This window comes from Schistocerca serialis, chromosome 7 (genome assembly GCF_023864345.2).
Source record: "Schistocerca serialis cubense isolate TAMUIC-IGC-003099 chromosome 7, iqSchSeri2.2, whole genome shotgun sequence".
NCBI classification, from domain to species: domain Eukaryota; kingdom Metazoa; phylum Arthropoda; class Insecta; order Orthoptera; family Acrididae; genus Schistocerca; species Schistocerca serialis.
Window position 1 is genome coordinate 294852112 of NC_064644.1, and position 15513 is coordinate 294867624.

At 41.8% G+C, this 15513-nt stretch overlaps 1 protein-coding gene across 1 annotated transcript in view; it reads right to left on the bottom strand.

Annotated features, from left to right (window-relative positions):
• Positions 1–14615, bottom strand: part of LOC126413026 (AF4/FMR2 family member lilli) — a 423561-nt gene extending 408946 nt beyond the window's left edge. Inside the window, exon 1 of the mRNA XM_050082919.1 lies at positions 14000–14615. Within this exon, the coding sequence (XP_049938876.1) occupies positions 14000–14058 (59 nt within the window). The 5' untranslated portion in view covers positions 14059–14615. The remainder of the gene's footprint in view (positions 1–13999) is intronic.
• Positions 14616–15513: the final 898 nt, after the last annotated feature.

A 15513-nucleotide genomic window follows, 5' to 3' on the forward strand; every position in this document is an offset into this window, starting at 1 on the left:
AAGACCTAAGTTTTATTTTACTTACTCCGCTATTCAAAAGCTTATTTTTATGTAAGTGAATTCTAATACAGTTCTTTGCGTGCTACTGATAAAAAATAGTAATTTGTTGTGACTGAACGTAACGAATACTCGAACTTAAACAGGTCAAAAATACAATGGAAAACTATTAGTGAACTGGAACGCAGTGGCAACTAACGTGATAAATCTTAAGGCGTTGAAGGTAAAGCTGTCGCCAGTCACAACGTTCGTATCAAGACCACGATGCTTTACCAGGCATGGTCCTGTTGGAGGTAGTTATGTCCTTTGCTTCCTCCGCAGCCGCACTCTGAACAACGTTGCAGCCTAGCATTTACCACATTAACAATAACTGCCGTTGGTGAAAGACGCTACAGATGTCGGAAAGAAACCAAGGATTGACTGGACTGAACCTCCAGATCTTTGGATTTGTAGTATGACACCCGTGGAGTGGTCGCGGGGTCCGAAACTGGCGACAGGCGAGGGGTGGGCTTATCGCGAGTGCAGCAACAGCTGCGGGCGTCGGGCGACCACCAGGCCACCCAACTTTCTCCCGGCCGGCGTCCTCGCAGGCGACGGCGCGGCACACTTCTCTATTCGCCCGTTACAGACCAATCGCTGCCAATGGGCCACAGGGCGCGGGCTCAACACCAGACTGCGGCGAAAAGAAGATCAGTGACAGCTGGCAGCGCTGTTGCCAGCTTTCACCCACGCAAAAGTGAAGTGCAGATGCATAGGACTGGGGAGTCACCGAGGCGCCGTCCGAGAAATGTAAACAAAATCACGGTACATGACTGGTCGTGGAAATCGGGAAAAGTAACCGCGCCCAACTCGCATTATACGTGAAATCCGTTGAAATGACATTTTCTGTTTTCTATTCCATAATATACTTTGGACTTTCCTGAACATTTTAGTATATAATTCATTCAAATCAGACAACTGTGAGTCCTTCAAATAATATTTTGAATTTTGAGGTGTTACATTTCGCGGTTACGCGTATGCTGGAACAGTTGAGCACTTGGGAACTACACAGTCTAGAAGGCAGTGAATTGCTTTTTTTGTGCCTACTGCTACGTCTCGGAAATTGGCATTACGAATAAACAAATCAGTCTGAGTAACCTAAAAACCAAGCTGGACCACAGAAAACTGATGTAGACAATAAAATGTGCTGGAAAACTAACGGACAAAGTAACTAATTGAATATTATGGGAAAGCAATTAGAGATAACTGTGACAATTTAGAGAAGATGAAAAGAGCTGTGTGGAGCACTTTCTTTCGTCGAATATCAACCGATGAAAAGCCATGTCATGCGTTGTGTCCACCTCCACCAAATACTGTAAGTAAATATGGACAAGCTGAATTTTCTTGCACCCTGCATGAATTTACACATAAACATTTTCTTCCTTTGGCAGTAATGGAGGCAACCTGTTCAGAGAGATTTGGCAAATCCTGAGCTACTAAAAAAGTGTTTACATGGAAAGACCCAGAATGTGAATGAGTCCTTCAATAATGTGTGGTGCCGTGTGCCTAAAGATGTATCTGTTGGCCTTACGACTCTAAAGTTAGCAGTGTCTGATGCTGTAATAACTTTTAATGGTGGGAACTATGAAAGACTTAATGTTCTGGATAAGTTAGGGGGTAAGATTTGGACAGAACACAGCTAAAGGGCTGCGGGAACTGGATGAGCTCCGTGTACGTTAAGCAGAGTTAGCTGCTCAACAAATGACAAAAGCAGCAAGAAAGAATAGGAGGCGGCAAAGACTGAGCTGTTGTGACACTGAAGAAGAGACAGACCATGGGCCAGGGCGGTTCTAGTGCAGAAAATACGCACAAATGTAAGCCTGTATAAGAATTTGTAATAAAGTTTTAAACCTCAATCTCTCTGAACTACATATTTTCAATAAATGACCCGTTTTCTAAATATGTACTGATGGTAGAGACATGAAATTTTCACAGCATGCCACGTGTGAGAGTCAACACATAGGGAAACAGAATAATTCAAATATCCCGAATTGTTTTTATGTTCATTTATTTACAAAATTCTGTCAAAAATTGAGTGTTCGGAAAAAAGATAACATGACCCACAATACAATTATAGTAATAATTCTCGTTCAATGCGTCTAGAAACGTGCATTCAATAATTATGGAGAACTGTTAGGTTTGTGTCCTAAAAAGTTTCCACCACAATGGGTTACAAAATTCGATAATTTAACATTGGCGGCATACAACATACAATGTTCCCGTAACTTTCAAGCACCTGTCCTAGCGTACTACTACTACTACTTTCGCGTATGTAATTTCTCTCACCTCCTTCATGTGCCTCATTCACTGCACACGCAAAAAAGAATATCTCAATAACAAACCAGGTCAATCGTCAACATCGTCCATTCTCTTCGCGTTTCTTCTCTGCTTTTTACTGTATACTCGTTGAAAAAGGCTCACAAACTCAGTCCTCGCGTTACTGGCAGAGGACTTGGGAACTACTGCTCCATCCAATGACAGCTGCGCAATATGGAAGTCTCTTAATGCATTACATTGGCAGGCCTAAAAGCAAAAGCGAGACTGTGTAAGAAATTCATTTCAGTGCGACAATCCTGTGTGTCAGTGGGATGTACAGCTTATGTCCTGCAAAGCACACTTCAAAGACTAGATGGCTGCGACAAATTTTTCCTCCGATTCATGGAAGGGCTGATTCCCTTCCATTCACAAGTAGTTTTTAAGCGTTGTGATGATTACAGTGCCGAATTCGAAGATACTGTTCTGTGAATTTGTAAATATAACTTCGTTATTCCATTCAATTGTGCAGCTCTGACCTTTTTCTTGTGATCAGATATATTACATGTGTAAACTAAGACCGTTTTGGTGGATGCGCCGCAGGTCAATGCACTGATGTGTTCTCTGACACTTATAGAAACTGACCCGGCTTTCGTGTCTGGCAGTGGAATGCCAAGCAGTATCGCGGTTAGGTAGTCAGTTCAACTGTAGCTCCACCAATAACAGGTTAGGCGATACTTTCGCGTTACTCTTGTAGCACACTATTTTTAACAAAAACGTTTATCTTCGGATTTTGCATTCATTTTGTCCAGTCACATGTTTTTACCCACATTTCGTGACTGCAAAATTGTTTCAAATTTACTGACGTGTAGAAAGAGAAGTTGCTTGCTCTTCTACTGCCATTTAACAGTAAGAAAATGGTATCCATCCCTTTCGGAAGAGACTTGAGAAAATGGAATGCGGAAATATCAACGACCCGCAAACGGTGGAACGTCGTGCCCTTTATTAAGGCATGGAATCTCTCTGACTCGGTCACGCAAACTCCGATCATTCCTGTCATATGTTTTGGCAATGAGCCTGATGAAAATTTGTAATGAGCTGGAAAATATAAAGGAACAACAAAAGCAATGAATTCTTTTGCCGCGTACATTCTTACAATGATACGGAAACTTTGCCACAAACCATTTAAATTACAGCGTTCGTGTCTTGTTTCTTACCTCTTTATAATTCTGAAACATGTCGGCAGCTAACCATTCTTGTGAGGAGATAATAAAAGGGAAATAACCAGGAAGGTGCGAATGATTCTCTTTGTCACCCTCTACATTTTTATCCTCCACGCTTCCCTGCCAAACTAAATTGGTGATCCCTTGATGTCTCTCAGGCTGTGTCCTATAGGCCGATATCTACCAATCTAATTTTCGACATTCTCGAGAAGCACCACATTTCAAAAGCCTCTATTCTCTTCCGGTCTGAAATCTTCCATATATGGCTACGCTCCGTACAAATAGACTTCTTAATATTTAAATTTACATCCAATGTTAAGTTTCTCTTCGGAATGATTTTATTGCCGTTGTCAATCTACTTCGGCCGTCATCAGTTTCTTTGCTGCCCAAACAGCACAACCTATATAATTCCCTCAGCATCACCTAAGTCAAGTCTACTACATTCCAATATCCTTGTTTTGCTTTTTTTAAATGTTCATCACATACACTCGTTTCAAATCACTGTCCATTCTGTTCAACTGCTCTTCCAAGTCCTTTGTTGTGTCTGACGGAATGATAACATCATTGCTAATCTTCTAAGTTTTTATTTGTTCTCCCTGAACTTTAATTCCTACTCATAATTGTTCTTTGCTTTCCTTTACCGCTTGTTCAATAAACAGATTGAATAACATCGGGCATAGGCAATAACCCTGTCTCACTCTCTCCTCAATCACAGCTTCCCTTTCGTGCCCCTCAACCCTTAGAACTGCCGTCTGGTTTCTGTACACGTTGTAAATAGCCTTCCACTCCCTGTATTTTACCCCTGATACCTTCAGAATTTCAAAGGGAGTATTCCAGTCAACAGTGTCTAAGTTTCTGTAAGTTTACATACAGCATAAACGTAGGTTTGCCTTTCCTTAACCTATTGCCTAGCGAGTTCTTAACATTTCTCCACAGTCAAACTGACCTTCCCCGAGGTCGGCTGCTACCAGTTGTCCCACTCTTCTGTAAACGATTCCTTAGTATTTTGCAACTGTGACTGATGCTTCGTTAATATTCGCACCTGTCATCGCCTGCGTTCTGTGTAACTGGAATTAACTACATTTCTCCTGCCATCGGATGCTGTTTCGCCCGTCTCCTACATTTTGCAAACCATATGGAAAGTTTGTCACGGTTGGGTCACCGAACGCTATCAGAAGTTCTGATAGAATGTTGTCTACCTCAAGGGCCTTGTTCCGACTTACGTCTTTCAGCGATGTATCAAATTGAACTCGCAGTATCATATCACCTAACTGATCTTCACCTACGCCTTCTTCCCTTCCTACAACACTGCCTTGAAGTTCATCTGCCTCGTATAGACTCCCTACATGCTCCTTCCACCGTACTCTTCTTTGCTTATCACTGGTTTTCCGTCTGAGTTCTTGATACACAGTTGCTTCTCTTGTTTCCAAAGGCAGTCTTAATTTTCCTGTAGGCGATATCTGTATTTCCCCTAGTGAAATATGCTTCTATATTCTTACAGTTGTCCTCTAACCATTCTTGCTTTGCCCTTTTCCACATTCTGTCAATCTCATTTTTAGACGTTTGTATTTCGTTCCGTGATATCCAAGAATTTGTACTAGGTTTTATCTTTTTACCAACTTGATCCTCTGCTGCCTTCACTACTTCGTCTGTGAAAGCCACTCATCTTACTGTACTACTTTCCCCCGTTCTCGTCATCTGTTGCCTAATGCTCCCTCTGAAACTCTCAACAACCTCTATTTCTATGAACAAATTCAGGTCCCGCATCCTTCGCCTCCTAACTTTTTGCTATTTCTTCAGTTTTAATCTACCGTTCGTAACGAATAAATTGCGATCAGAGTCCACATCTGCCGCTAGAAATGTCTTACAATTCGAAATATGGTTTTGAAATCTGTTTTACCATTATATAATCAATTTGAAACTTTTCTGTGTCTCTTCCACGTATATAATCTTGTTTTATGATTCTTAAGCCAAGTGTCAGTGATGATTAAATTATGCTCTGTGCACAATTCTACCACGCGGCTTCCTCATTCATTCCTTTCCCCAGTCCATCTTCACCTACTATTTTTCCTTCCTTTTCCTACTATACAATTCCGGTGCCGCCCCCCCCCCCCCCCATATCACATATTTTCGTATCTTAATTATCTGAATAATTTCTTTTATCTCATATTTTTTTTCGATCTCTTCGTCATCTGCGGAGCTAGTTGGCACTATTTGGTCTACTTGGACTTCTTGTCTTTCTTGGCTGCCTTAATGCGTTCACTACGCTGTTTATAGTTGCTTAACCGCATTCCTACTCATTATTAAACCCACTCCATCATTACCACTATTTGATTTTGTATTTATAACCCTGTATTCACCTTATCAGAAGTCCTGTTCCTCTTGTCACCGAGCTTCACTAATCCCCACTATACCTTCAACCTTTCTATTTCCCTTTCTAAATTTTCTAACCTACCTGCCCCATTAAGGAATCTACCATTCCACGCTCCGGTCCGTAGACCGCCAGTCTTTCCTGATGACATCTTCCTGAATAGTCCCCGCCCTGAGATCCGAATGGGGAACTACTTCACCCAAGAGGATGCGGTCATCTTTTAATCATACAGTAGAGCTGCATGCCCTCGGGAAAAATTACGGTTGTACTTTCCCCTTATTTTCAGCCGTTCGCAATACCAGCACAGCAAGGCCGTTTTGGTTGTGTTACACGGCCAGATCAGTCAATCACCCAGACTCTTGCCCCTGCAATACTGAAAAGGCTGCTGCTGCTGGTGCCGCCGCTCTTCAGGAATCACACGTTTGTCTGACTTCTCAAGAAACACCCCTGCGTTGTGCGTGCACCTTCGGATGGGCTACCTGTAACGACGAGGCATGCAAGCCACCCTACTAATGGCGACGTCCACGACTCATTACTATTACTAATTAAAACATGCTTTGCAAAATGGTATGTGGTATGGCCTACACATCGTCTCGGCGAACTAGTAAAGGCTAACGACAACCTGATAAGGGCTAACGACTATGTAAAAATGTTTCGTGCAGGTACACCTCAAACGTATTACAATAGTGATAAAGTGGTGTTATGTAAGAAATGTATCTGAATTCCAAGACTGTCTACTTAACTTGACAGGAGCTTCGCCAATATTTGCTGTCATCGATTTTCCTTCAATTCATCCCCACAGAGCATGATACCGAGACGTTTACGTAGATGAACAATAGCCACGTTTAGACAAACCACAGAGTACACCATGCGAATGCAGGTTATTTCAATATTTACGTCCTGTGAACTATGACTTACATTAGAAGCTCCAGCAACCTAGCATTAAATCATCTTTGGTACGAGAATTACGTACAAAAATGCGAACTCTTTTACGCCAATACAATACAAAGCTAGAGCGAGCGACAACAAATATTACCTCACGAAACAGAAATAAATTTGCGATAAAATATCAGTTAAGAGACTTCGAGGTTTCACTGAGGCTGTCTTATCTGAATATGATTTCTATTTGGCACTATCGGCAAATTTCTAACACACTTATTATACAAAATCATATGAACGTAAAACACAAACTTAACAAAAACAATTCTGATGAATTTTTTTCCAACGAAGCACAGGTCTTACGATGATCATTTAGTAACGAACCAAACTAAGCTTATAGTTAGGGAGTGATCCTATGAACTACGGTACCCCACAGAACAAGGGGATCGTCTGCATTCCGTTTACATTTATGCGCAACTTATGTGACTGAGTTAACTAAGAAAAATCCGTATAGTACAGATCGTCATGACGTTAATGGCACACATGACGAAACTGATTCTGTTAAGATGGGTATTTGCACAAAGCATTGTGACAAAGACTGATCGGGACGAGCTGGAAAGATGCACTAAGGAGGTATATGACCCATTACCGTCTGAAACTACAGCAAACTTCGTGGAATGTCCATGGAGATATATAGGGGCACAGATGCGTAGTTGTAGTAGCAGCAGTACCACTATTTTCGTGAACACACTTTAGCACTGTTGTCAGCCTGTTTACGTTTGCCTATTCCTACCTATAAAGGAATGATAATGTTTTCAACCTGAAGGCTGGTTTGACTAAGGCATGTTTGACTAAGCATCGTCCTATTGGAGGAAACCTTAGGCTTCCACCTATCTCTGAACTGATACACTGTGTTACATACGCACTCAGTTCTAAGTTTCACGAAACCATTTACAATGGACAGAATCAAATCTGTTCTACGTGTAAACCAAAGCGATAACTGAAAGAAAAATCCTTGGACCGGTCGAGGATTGCAAAAACCTATCTGTTGTCTGACAGTAAGGCAATTTACCTTCCTTCTTAACGGTAACTCTCGGCAGGAACCACTCTGATGTCGCTGTAAGATTCGAAGCATAAAAGTGGACTGTACTGTTGTTTCGTCATCCCCGTATTCCACGCCCAGCACATTGGGAACCTCAATTTTAGGTTTCACTGCCGGCATCTCTTACATTAATATTTTCAGGAGTCACACTAGTTTCTCTGTTCGGACAAGATCATAGAAACGACAGTTGTACTAACGTGCTGTCAGAACTGAGTGTAGTCGCATTCTTTAAAATATCATTTTGACGCATTGTTCGACTACGAGATACAAGAAGTATGGTCATTAAGTTCCAATATTCCCATTTTCAGTGTGGTCTTTGAAGCATGGTTAGAATTGCTAGCATGTGTCGGCCGTACGAATCTTTTTACCTACTCACTGGTTGCGGCGCTGCAGCAGTGTTATCTACAAAGGACAACGTGATACATCGAGATGACAAGTTTCTACCCTTTAAAGGTGTATGCACTGCGGTGAACTTCGTGACAAGTTGCCTAACCGGGTATGGTTACTGGGGAGAAAAAGAGTCAAGTTAAACTGAGTCGGTCAGTGGAGCGTGCTCGGGTAGCGTTATTGCTAGCACACTTCCCGCCAAAGCAGAGATGCGAGTTTTGTTCATCGTTCTTTACTGCGCTCTCTCTGCATTTGTTATCAGCTGCAGGATTAGAAACACATTCCGACGGATCCCGAGTTTACTCGTGTTTCAAGCGCCATCCGTTACGGACGGAACTCAGATAAATCGTGTTACATACACTGACTGTGTGTTTACATCAGTAATCAAATGCATCGGACTTGATTGCCTGCATGTACTTTCTGCTTATTTAGCATTCTGACTTATTTCAAACAGTTACATCTACATCAGTACTCGGCAAGCTACCTAATGGTGTGTGGCGCAGGGGAACTTTGGTCCCACTAGTTTAACCGTTCTTCCCTTCATCACTCGCCAATGGCGTGTGGGAAGAGAGGCTTTCGGTAAGCCTCTATATTAGTTCTAGTTTTTCGACTTTTTTCATCCTGGTCATTTCGCGAAATGTATGTGATAGGCAGTAATATGTTGACTGGCTCTTCCCTGTGGTAACAGTCCCAAGTTAATACACTAATGAAACTTCCTGGCAGATTAAAACTGTGTGCCCGACCGAGACTCGAACTCGGGACCTTTGCCTTTCGCGGGCAAGTGCTCTACCATCTGAGCTACCGAAACAGGACTCACGCCCGGTCCTCACAGCTTTACTTCTGCCAGTATCTCGTGGTCGTGAGTCGTGCTTCGGTAGCTAAGATGGTAGAGCACTTGCCCGCGAAAGGCAAAGGTCCCGAGTTCGAGTCTCGGTCGGGCACACATTTTTAATCTGCCAGGAAGTTTGATATCAGCGCACACTCGGCTGCAGAGTGAAAATCTCATTCTAATACTCAAGAATCAGAAGAACAACCGCCTTGTAAGTCACTGTCTTCGTGGATGAGTTACGCTTTATTCAGATTCTTCCTATGAATCTCAGGTATACACCGTTTCCATCAATTTGTCACTAATAGTTTGGTTGTACATTAACTGATTTAGTTTGCTACGTACGCGCAATACATTGCATTTCAGGGTCAACTGCACCATTCAGCCATCCTTTGTAGGACATTCTGCAAATCGATACCATATTCTGGCGTTGCTGCTTTCTTACAGACAACCATATGATTTGCGAACAGTCATAACGAGCTTCTGATTCTTTCCACTACACGTTTCTTGGCGTACTCCGGAATTACCTTTACATCTGTCGATTGTGTTCCGTTAAGAGCGAAGTGTTTACTTCTATCTGCAATGAAGTCTTGAACCCAGTCGCAAATCTGGTCCGATATTCGGTAAGCTCATTTTTTTCACTACGCAGCAATGCTGGACAGTCGGGGAACGGCGTCGAGGTGAGCGCCGTATTCTACAGCGCAATGGATCTCATGGTGGAACTGAGCGTCTTTGAATTCCTCCTGCTCAGAGAGAGCGATGATTACTCTCATATGTTCCTTGTGAGAACGAAGATCCGTAGGCAGTTCACTGGAAGACGGAAAACACGGTGGTCTGGCGGTTGTAATGATACAAACATCGTCGTTGGGCACAAAAACAGTTCAAGAGAGAAACAATGTTAACGATGGCCATGTAAGATACCCTACAGACTGCTTCACAAGCCTTGTCGGAAGTCTTGAGCGGACGCCTTCGATACAGTAAAATTTTTATCCCTGTAAGTGCTTTACTATTTAACAAATGAACAAGACATCATCGGTATTGAATGGTGTGAAACAGTTCTGGACTGCCTGCACGTGGTCCTGAAAGTGTTCCTGATGATCCAACCAGTATCTGCGACATCGATATACAAGTTAGAAGTTAAACGTCAATCGACAAGGTGGATCGGTACCCATGAGTATCCACCAAAATGTTAAGCGGCTCAGCAGTTACGAAAATATTATCGTTCAGTTTATTGCTGGAAGTTCGATCATGTGGTAGGAACGAAGGAACTTCACTGCTCAGGTAGGTATACAAAAGACTTTTCAAGATCGAGGGATGTAGGATGACGGTGGATCGTTCTGCATCGTACCACTCATCTTCAGCGCTCAGTTCCGCACAAGACGAAGGTGTTTTTTTATTGACTGGCTTTTGTAAACTGGCGGCTTTTCTTCCGTAATGTCCTGATCAGGGTCACACTTATTATACCCCGTATCCTCGATGGAAAACAGGTTTCAACAGCAGAGTACCCTGGAACTGAAGACAGACTGTTACAGAGTAACAAGTGAAAGGCAATTATCATGACCCCGTCGCTGGATATTAGTTTCATGTTCGAACGATCATTTTCACGATGAATCATAATAATGTGGAACGAATCATTTTACATTCACATCACAAATTTGTAAACGTGGCTACATGCTGAAGGATTTTTTTTCCCTGCGGAACATAAGGAGTTGCCAAGATGAAACTTTTAAGTTTGTTTTGATATTTCACTTTGCTGTCTGACATTTTATATCACTGGGAAAGTGATCAAAAATTTTAGCTGCAGCATTGTGCACATCTTCTGTTCTGAAGACAACCTTATTGTAGGTTACTGGATGTCACTTCTTGTGTTGTAATTATGTACATCATTGTTCTTTTTCAATTGCAGTGAAATATTTACAACTAACTTCGCGAGGGAATAAATATACTGTGAAGAAGCAGTCAGAAAGCCCAACTCCTCACACAAATGTCTACAAGATTATGGTGTGAAAGCACCACATACTTACAACACGTTACTGAGAAATGAAGATTTTTTAAACTGGAATCTCTCCCAAATATTCTGTGGACTATGTAAACGATTGCGTACAAATACTCCATAAGACGGGTAGAAATGTTTGGTTACATTTTATTAACGTACGTCAGTGTCACAATGTTGAGAAGCAGCCGCCGCTCCGCTGGGAGGCGCACATGCGTGGCGCTGGTCGCGTCGTTTTCCGGCAGGTGGGAGAGTCTTCCGCCCCTCCTAGCGCCATCCACTCCCCCCCCCCCCTTTTCCTCCCTCCAACTACAATGGCCACCGCAGCCGTCAAGCAAGCCAAGAGCAACCAGCTGCGCCTCCGACCACAGCCACGCTCTGTCTGCTCGCTGACTATAAAATTACAATGGCGGCTCCTTCACAGCCGCACTGGCTCTCGGAACACTGGATTTACAAATCTTAAGTCCTTCGCGCCATTAACGTGCAAACTTGCTATCACTGACTCTACAAACTAGCGAATCATCCATAAGTTACGAGAACACACTTATCTGCCAAGTCTATGAGAAATCCGTTGTATAGTGACGAGGAAAATCACGAACATGTACCTTTGCGCCCAGATGCAAGGTTGTGGACGTCATGCTACGTTATCAGTGAAAGAATACTGGCACATCCCTAAAAAATTTGATCCTGTCCACTCAGGTCTCTACTTACCAAGGTGGGGTATTTGAAAAGCGATAGAAGCAGTTTCGCGAGTGGTGAATATTGGGTAAACATCGCCGGACACTTTCAGTTTACTTGATCCGCCCAACCGTTACTTGCACACTATTAAAATTATTAACAAACGAGTCAAATCATGATCTTAGTGTGATTGATTAAAGTTATTTCATCCTACACACATACAATAAGAGCTGTGGCACCATTAACAGTAATGTCAACAAATAAAACTTACACGAAGGGAATCATTTATAAGTGGAATTTGGGCTTACGCATAACATTGTTAAATACATTGTGTGTCAACCCTCAGAAGTTTTTAGTACAAATTATTAAAATGTTAGTATCACACCTAACTTCCTGCTGCCAAAACGGCGATTGCAATCTCCATAATAAAGTCTGGGAAGTGGACACACATGCCAAAATCATTATACTTTTGTCCGCAAGGTATGGCAACTGCAATATTTCTTTTCCCTGCTTGGTAACAGAAGTAGGCGTTAATGGTCTGAGTATAATAAACCATAGAAACGATTCAGTTTCGATGAGCAATATTCACACAAAAATGCACATACAAAAATGTCAGATCAAGAAATGATGGGCAACAGTGTTACACCTACTTTCACACACTTTGTTATCGATAATTAACAGAAACCTCACGAATAGTGTATTTTTCTAAGTGGAACATGGCGCAATGGCCTAGTAACACGCTGTTTTGGAACTATTCTCGAATTATTTTGATGATTAAAATAACTAAGAAACGAGAGACTAGCGTACTTAAAACGTCTGACAGAAAGCTGGAAGCGACAGGCTTATACTGCTAAGTTGCAATTCAAATCCTGTTAACCATTGAAACATAACTTACTGACGTGACAAATAACTGATAGAAATCAGTTAATTCCATACGATATCTGTTATAAATAATATAGACAATAACCGTAAAATATTCCGGGGAAATTCATGTCCCAGTGTCTAGTTGTGCCGAATGAAGGTAAATAATGGTTTTAGTGCAAGACAAACTATCACTAAATTACATTACTAAAATACTATTTGCAGAAGCGAAGGATCCCGCACCAAGTTTTCTACACGAGTCTGTGTCAGAGTTCATTTCAATTATAACAAAGCACCATCGCTATAACAAATCGCTAATCTTTCGTGACTGTGTGTCATGAATGCACTACACAGAAAATGTTTAATAAATTACCAAGCATAGACTTATCAAAATTTAAATTATGCAACTTCAATTCTAATATCATGAGCTTATTTAATTCCCTGGGAAACACAAGCAGATGACGAAACTGTTTACAGTGAAATGCCAAGATAGCCGCGTGCCAGATTAATAAATTACTTTCTGCTATTAACAACCACCGTCAAGTTAAAAAACTAACAGTGCAACAACTTGAAGCCTTTATCTGATGTATAGTTCAGGGCATAAACGCAAGAACTAATATGTGGAAAATAATTCCATCATGCTTAATCTGACAAAGTACACGTTGCAACACACGTTTTGCAACACCGGCATGTCGCCTACGCACGCATGGAAACAACAATGGCGCCCTTTCAAAGGAATCATTTAGTAGTGATCGAAGTGAACAAAATTTGCAGAATAACTGGCGTATTATTATTCAGTGTCAAGGATCCCTGTTGGCAACAGAACAGCTGCATGACATACCAAACATGAGTCACCGCTGCTATTGCGAAACGCAAGTTACAGGAACCGTTATTTTCCAGGGAGACCAATTCTTTCATGGCGAGTCTGGGAAAAACTGTCAGCTAGATGCTATGTATTGTTGATACGAAACCTTTCTGCGAATACGACAAACCTTGGCCTCATTAGTGCCGGGAATAAGCAAGCAGACTTACTGCAGGGATTGCAAATGCTGCCCAAGTCGTGCTTTGAACTCTCCCATGCGACGCCGTTACGTCACAGTAGACGTCACGAAAGACCTATTGCAACTTGAAATAAAGCGGTTCAATCAGTCTTCACCAACAGTAACAACTGATTCACTCAATGTTGTTTTGTTTCCGAACTTTCAACGCAGTCTTACACCGTAGGTTGAGTTGTAAACCGCAGTCATTTCATTTCACGAAACGCACAAAAATTTCTACTTTTTAATACGACTAGTTTGAAACCTTCATAGAAATATGAATATTAATTGTAATGGGACAGCAGGCAATATTAACTAAGGTGTACTGAAAGTAATTTAAATAAAGAACTCACCGTGATCTCTTCATTGGATTCCAAGAGCTTCGACTTTCGTAAACTGAAGTGTCCAGCATGTTTCCATATGTATCGTCATTACCGAGCGCCAGTGTGTATACACAGGAACACACTAGTGTTGAAAGGAACTCTAAAGAACACTATCACTGATAAATAAACTGTCTTTTCACGCTATTTTAAGCACCAAATGTAACAACGGGCAACACTTCCGTTCACCTCATAATTTTCTTTCCTCTTCATCCACCGAAGAGGAGCTGCCAAGATGTATTTTGTACGGTCAAAATTAAAATTGAACACCTTGCAAACGCACACATATCTAACTTTCAGAAATCACTCCTGCATTTTCGTATATCTGCTTGAAAAAACTGTACCTCAGAACACATGCGAATCTTTCTGCACGAAGATAATCATCATTATGCATTAGCTTTTCTCTGCATACAAGACAAAACACAGCAATTAAAACGTTGTCACACGCAAAACCGCACGTCCATAGCACTATACGTTTAAGTATGGTTCCATACTGCGGTCGTTCACACACGGGTTGAAAGATATCTTCAGACATGCGCATTACTCAGCATTCCCGCTCTCGATAGCCTCCATTTTCTGTCACTTAGAATCCGGCTGTAACTCCGCGGAAGCCATATTGAGATTGCCCAGGCAGTGCGGTGGGCAGCGACGAGAGCATGGAGGGGGAACTCAACTGACTGTCGCCTCCGGAGGGTACAGCAAGCGCCGCCCTGGCGGGCGAGTCACGAACTATCTGGCAAAACATCAGTTCCTCGTCCACCCAAACACTCGTAAGTGCCGGTTTCATTCCCGGAATTATGGCTAATTATGTTCAACTAATCAGTGCCGCTGATTACAATTACGCTCAGCAGCAATTAACATTTCACTGCCCGTTTCAGAATAGCGAATTGTTAAATTAATGTACGAAATAGCTCATATCTTTGGAAATATCAGAAAGCGCAGATTAACCATTACTACCCAATCGCCGCTTCCGCTACAAACAATCTACAATAGTTCTGTTTAAACAGAAGGAAGAAAAGTGTTTACCGCCTCTTGTCCTATTCTAGCGCCGATAACAGTGGTCATTAGAGAATAATTATTTGAAAAATAATTGGACAATAACGTTACCATATCTGCCGTCTCAGAATTCGCCGCGATGTTCGTAACTCGTCACATCCTTACTACATGTATAAAGCTTGTGCGAAATTATTCTTGTAAAAGTAGTTTAATTTCAGTTAACGGAAACTGATATTCATTTCTTTTTGAACATTTCTAGCCGGAGAGAAGTTCAATAATAGGCACGGAACAACAGCAGCACTACAAAAATGTTTTATAAAAAAACCTGGAGTGTAGCTAAATGCCTTTCACGGGCAAATAAACCGACTGAGACGGTCAAAACCCTTTCCCCTAGCCATTAAGTACTCGCATGGTTCCCCAGGCATTTAGAAAGGTAAATGTAAGGGGAAGACGTCTAATCCATCAGTATATTTTTAAGCATATTTTTGACA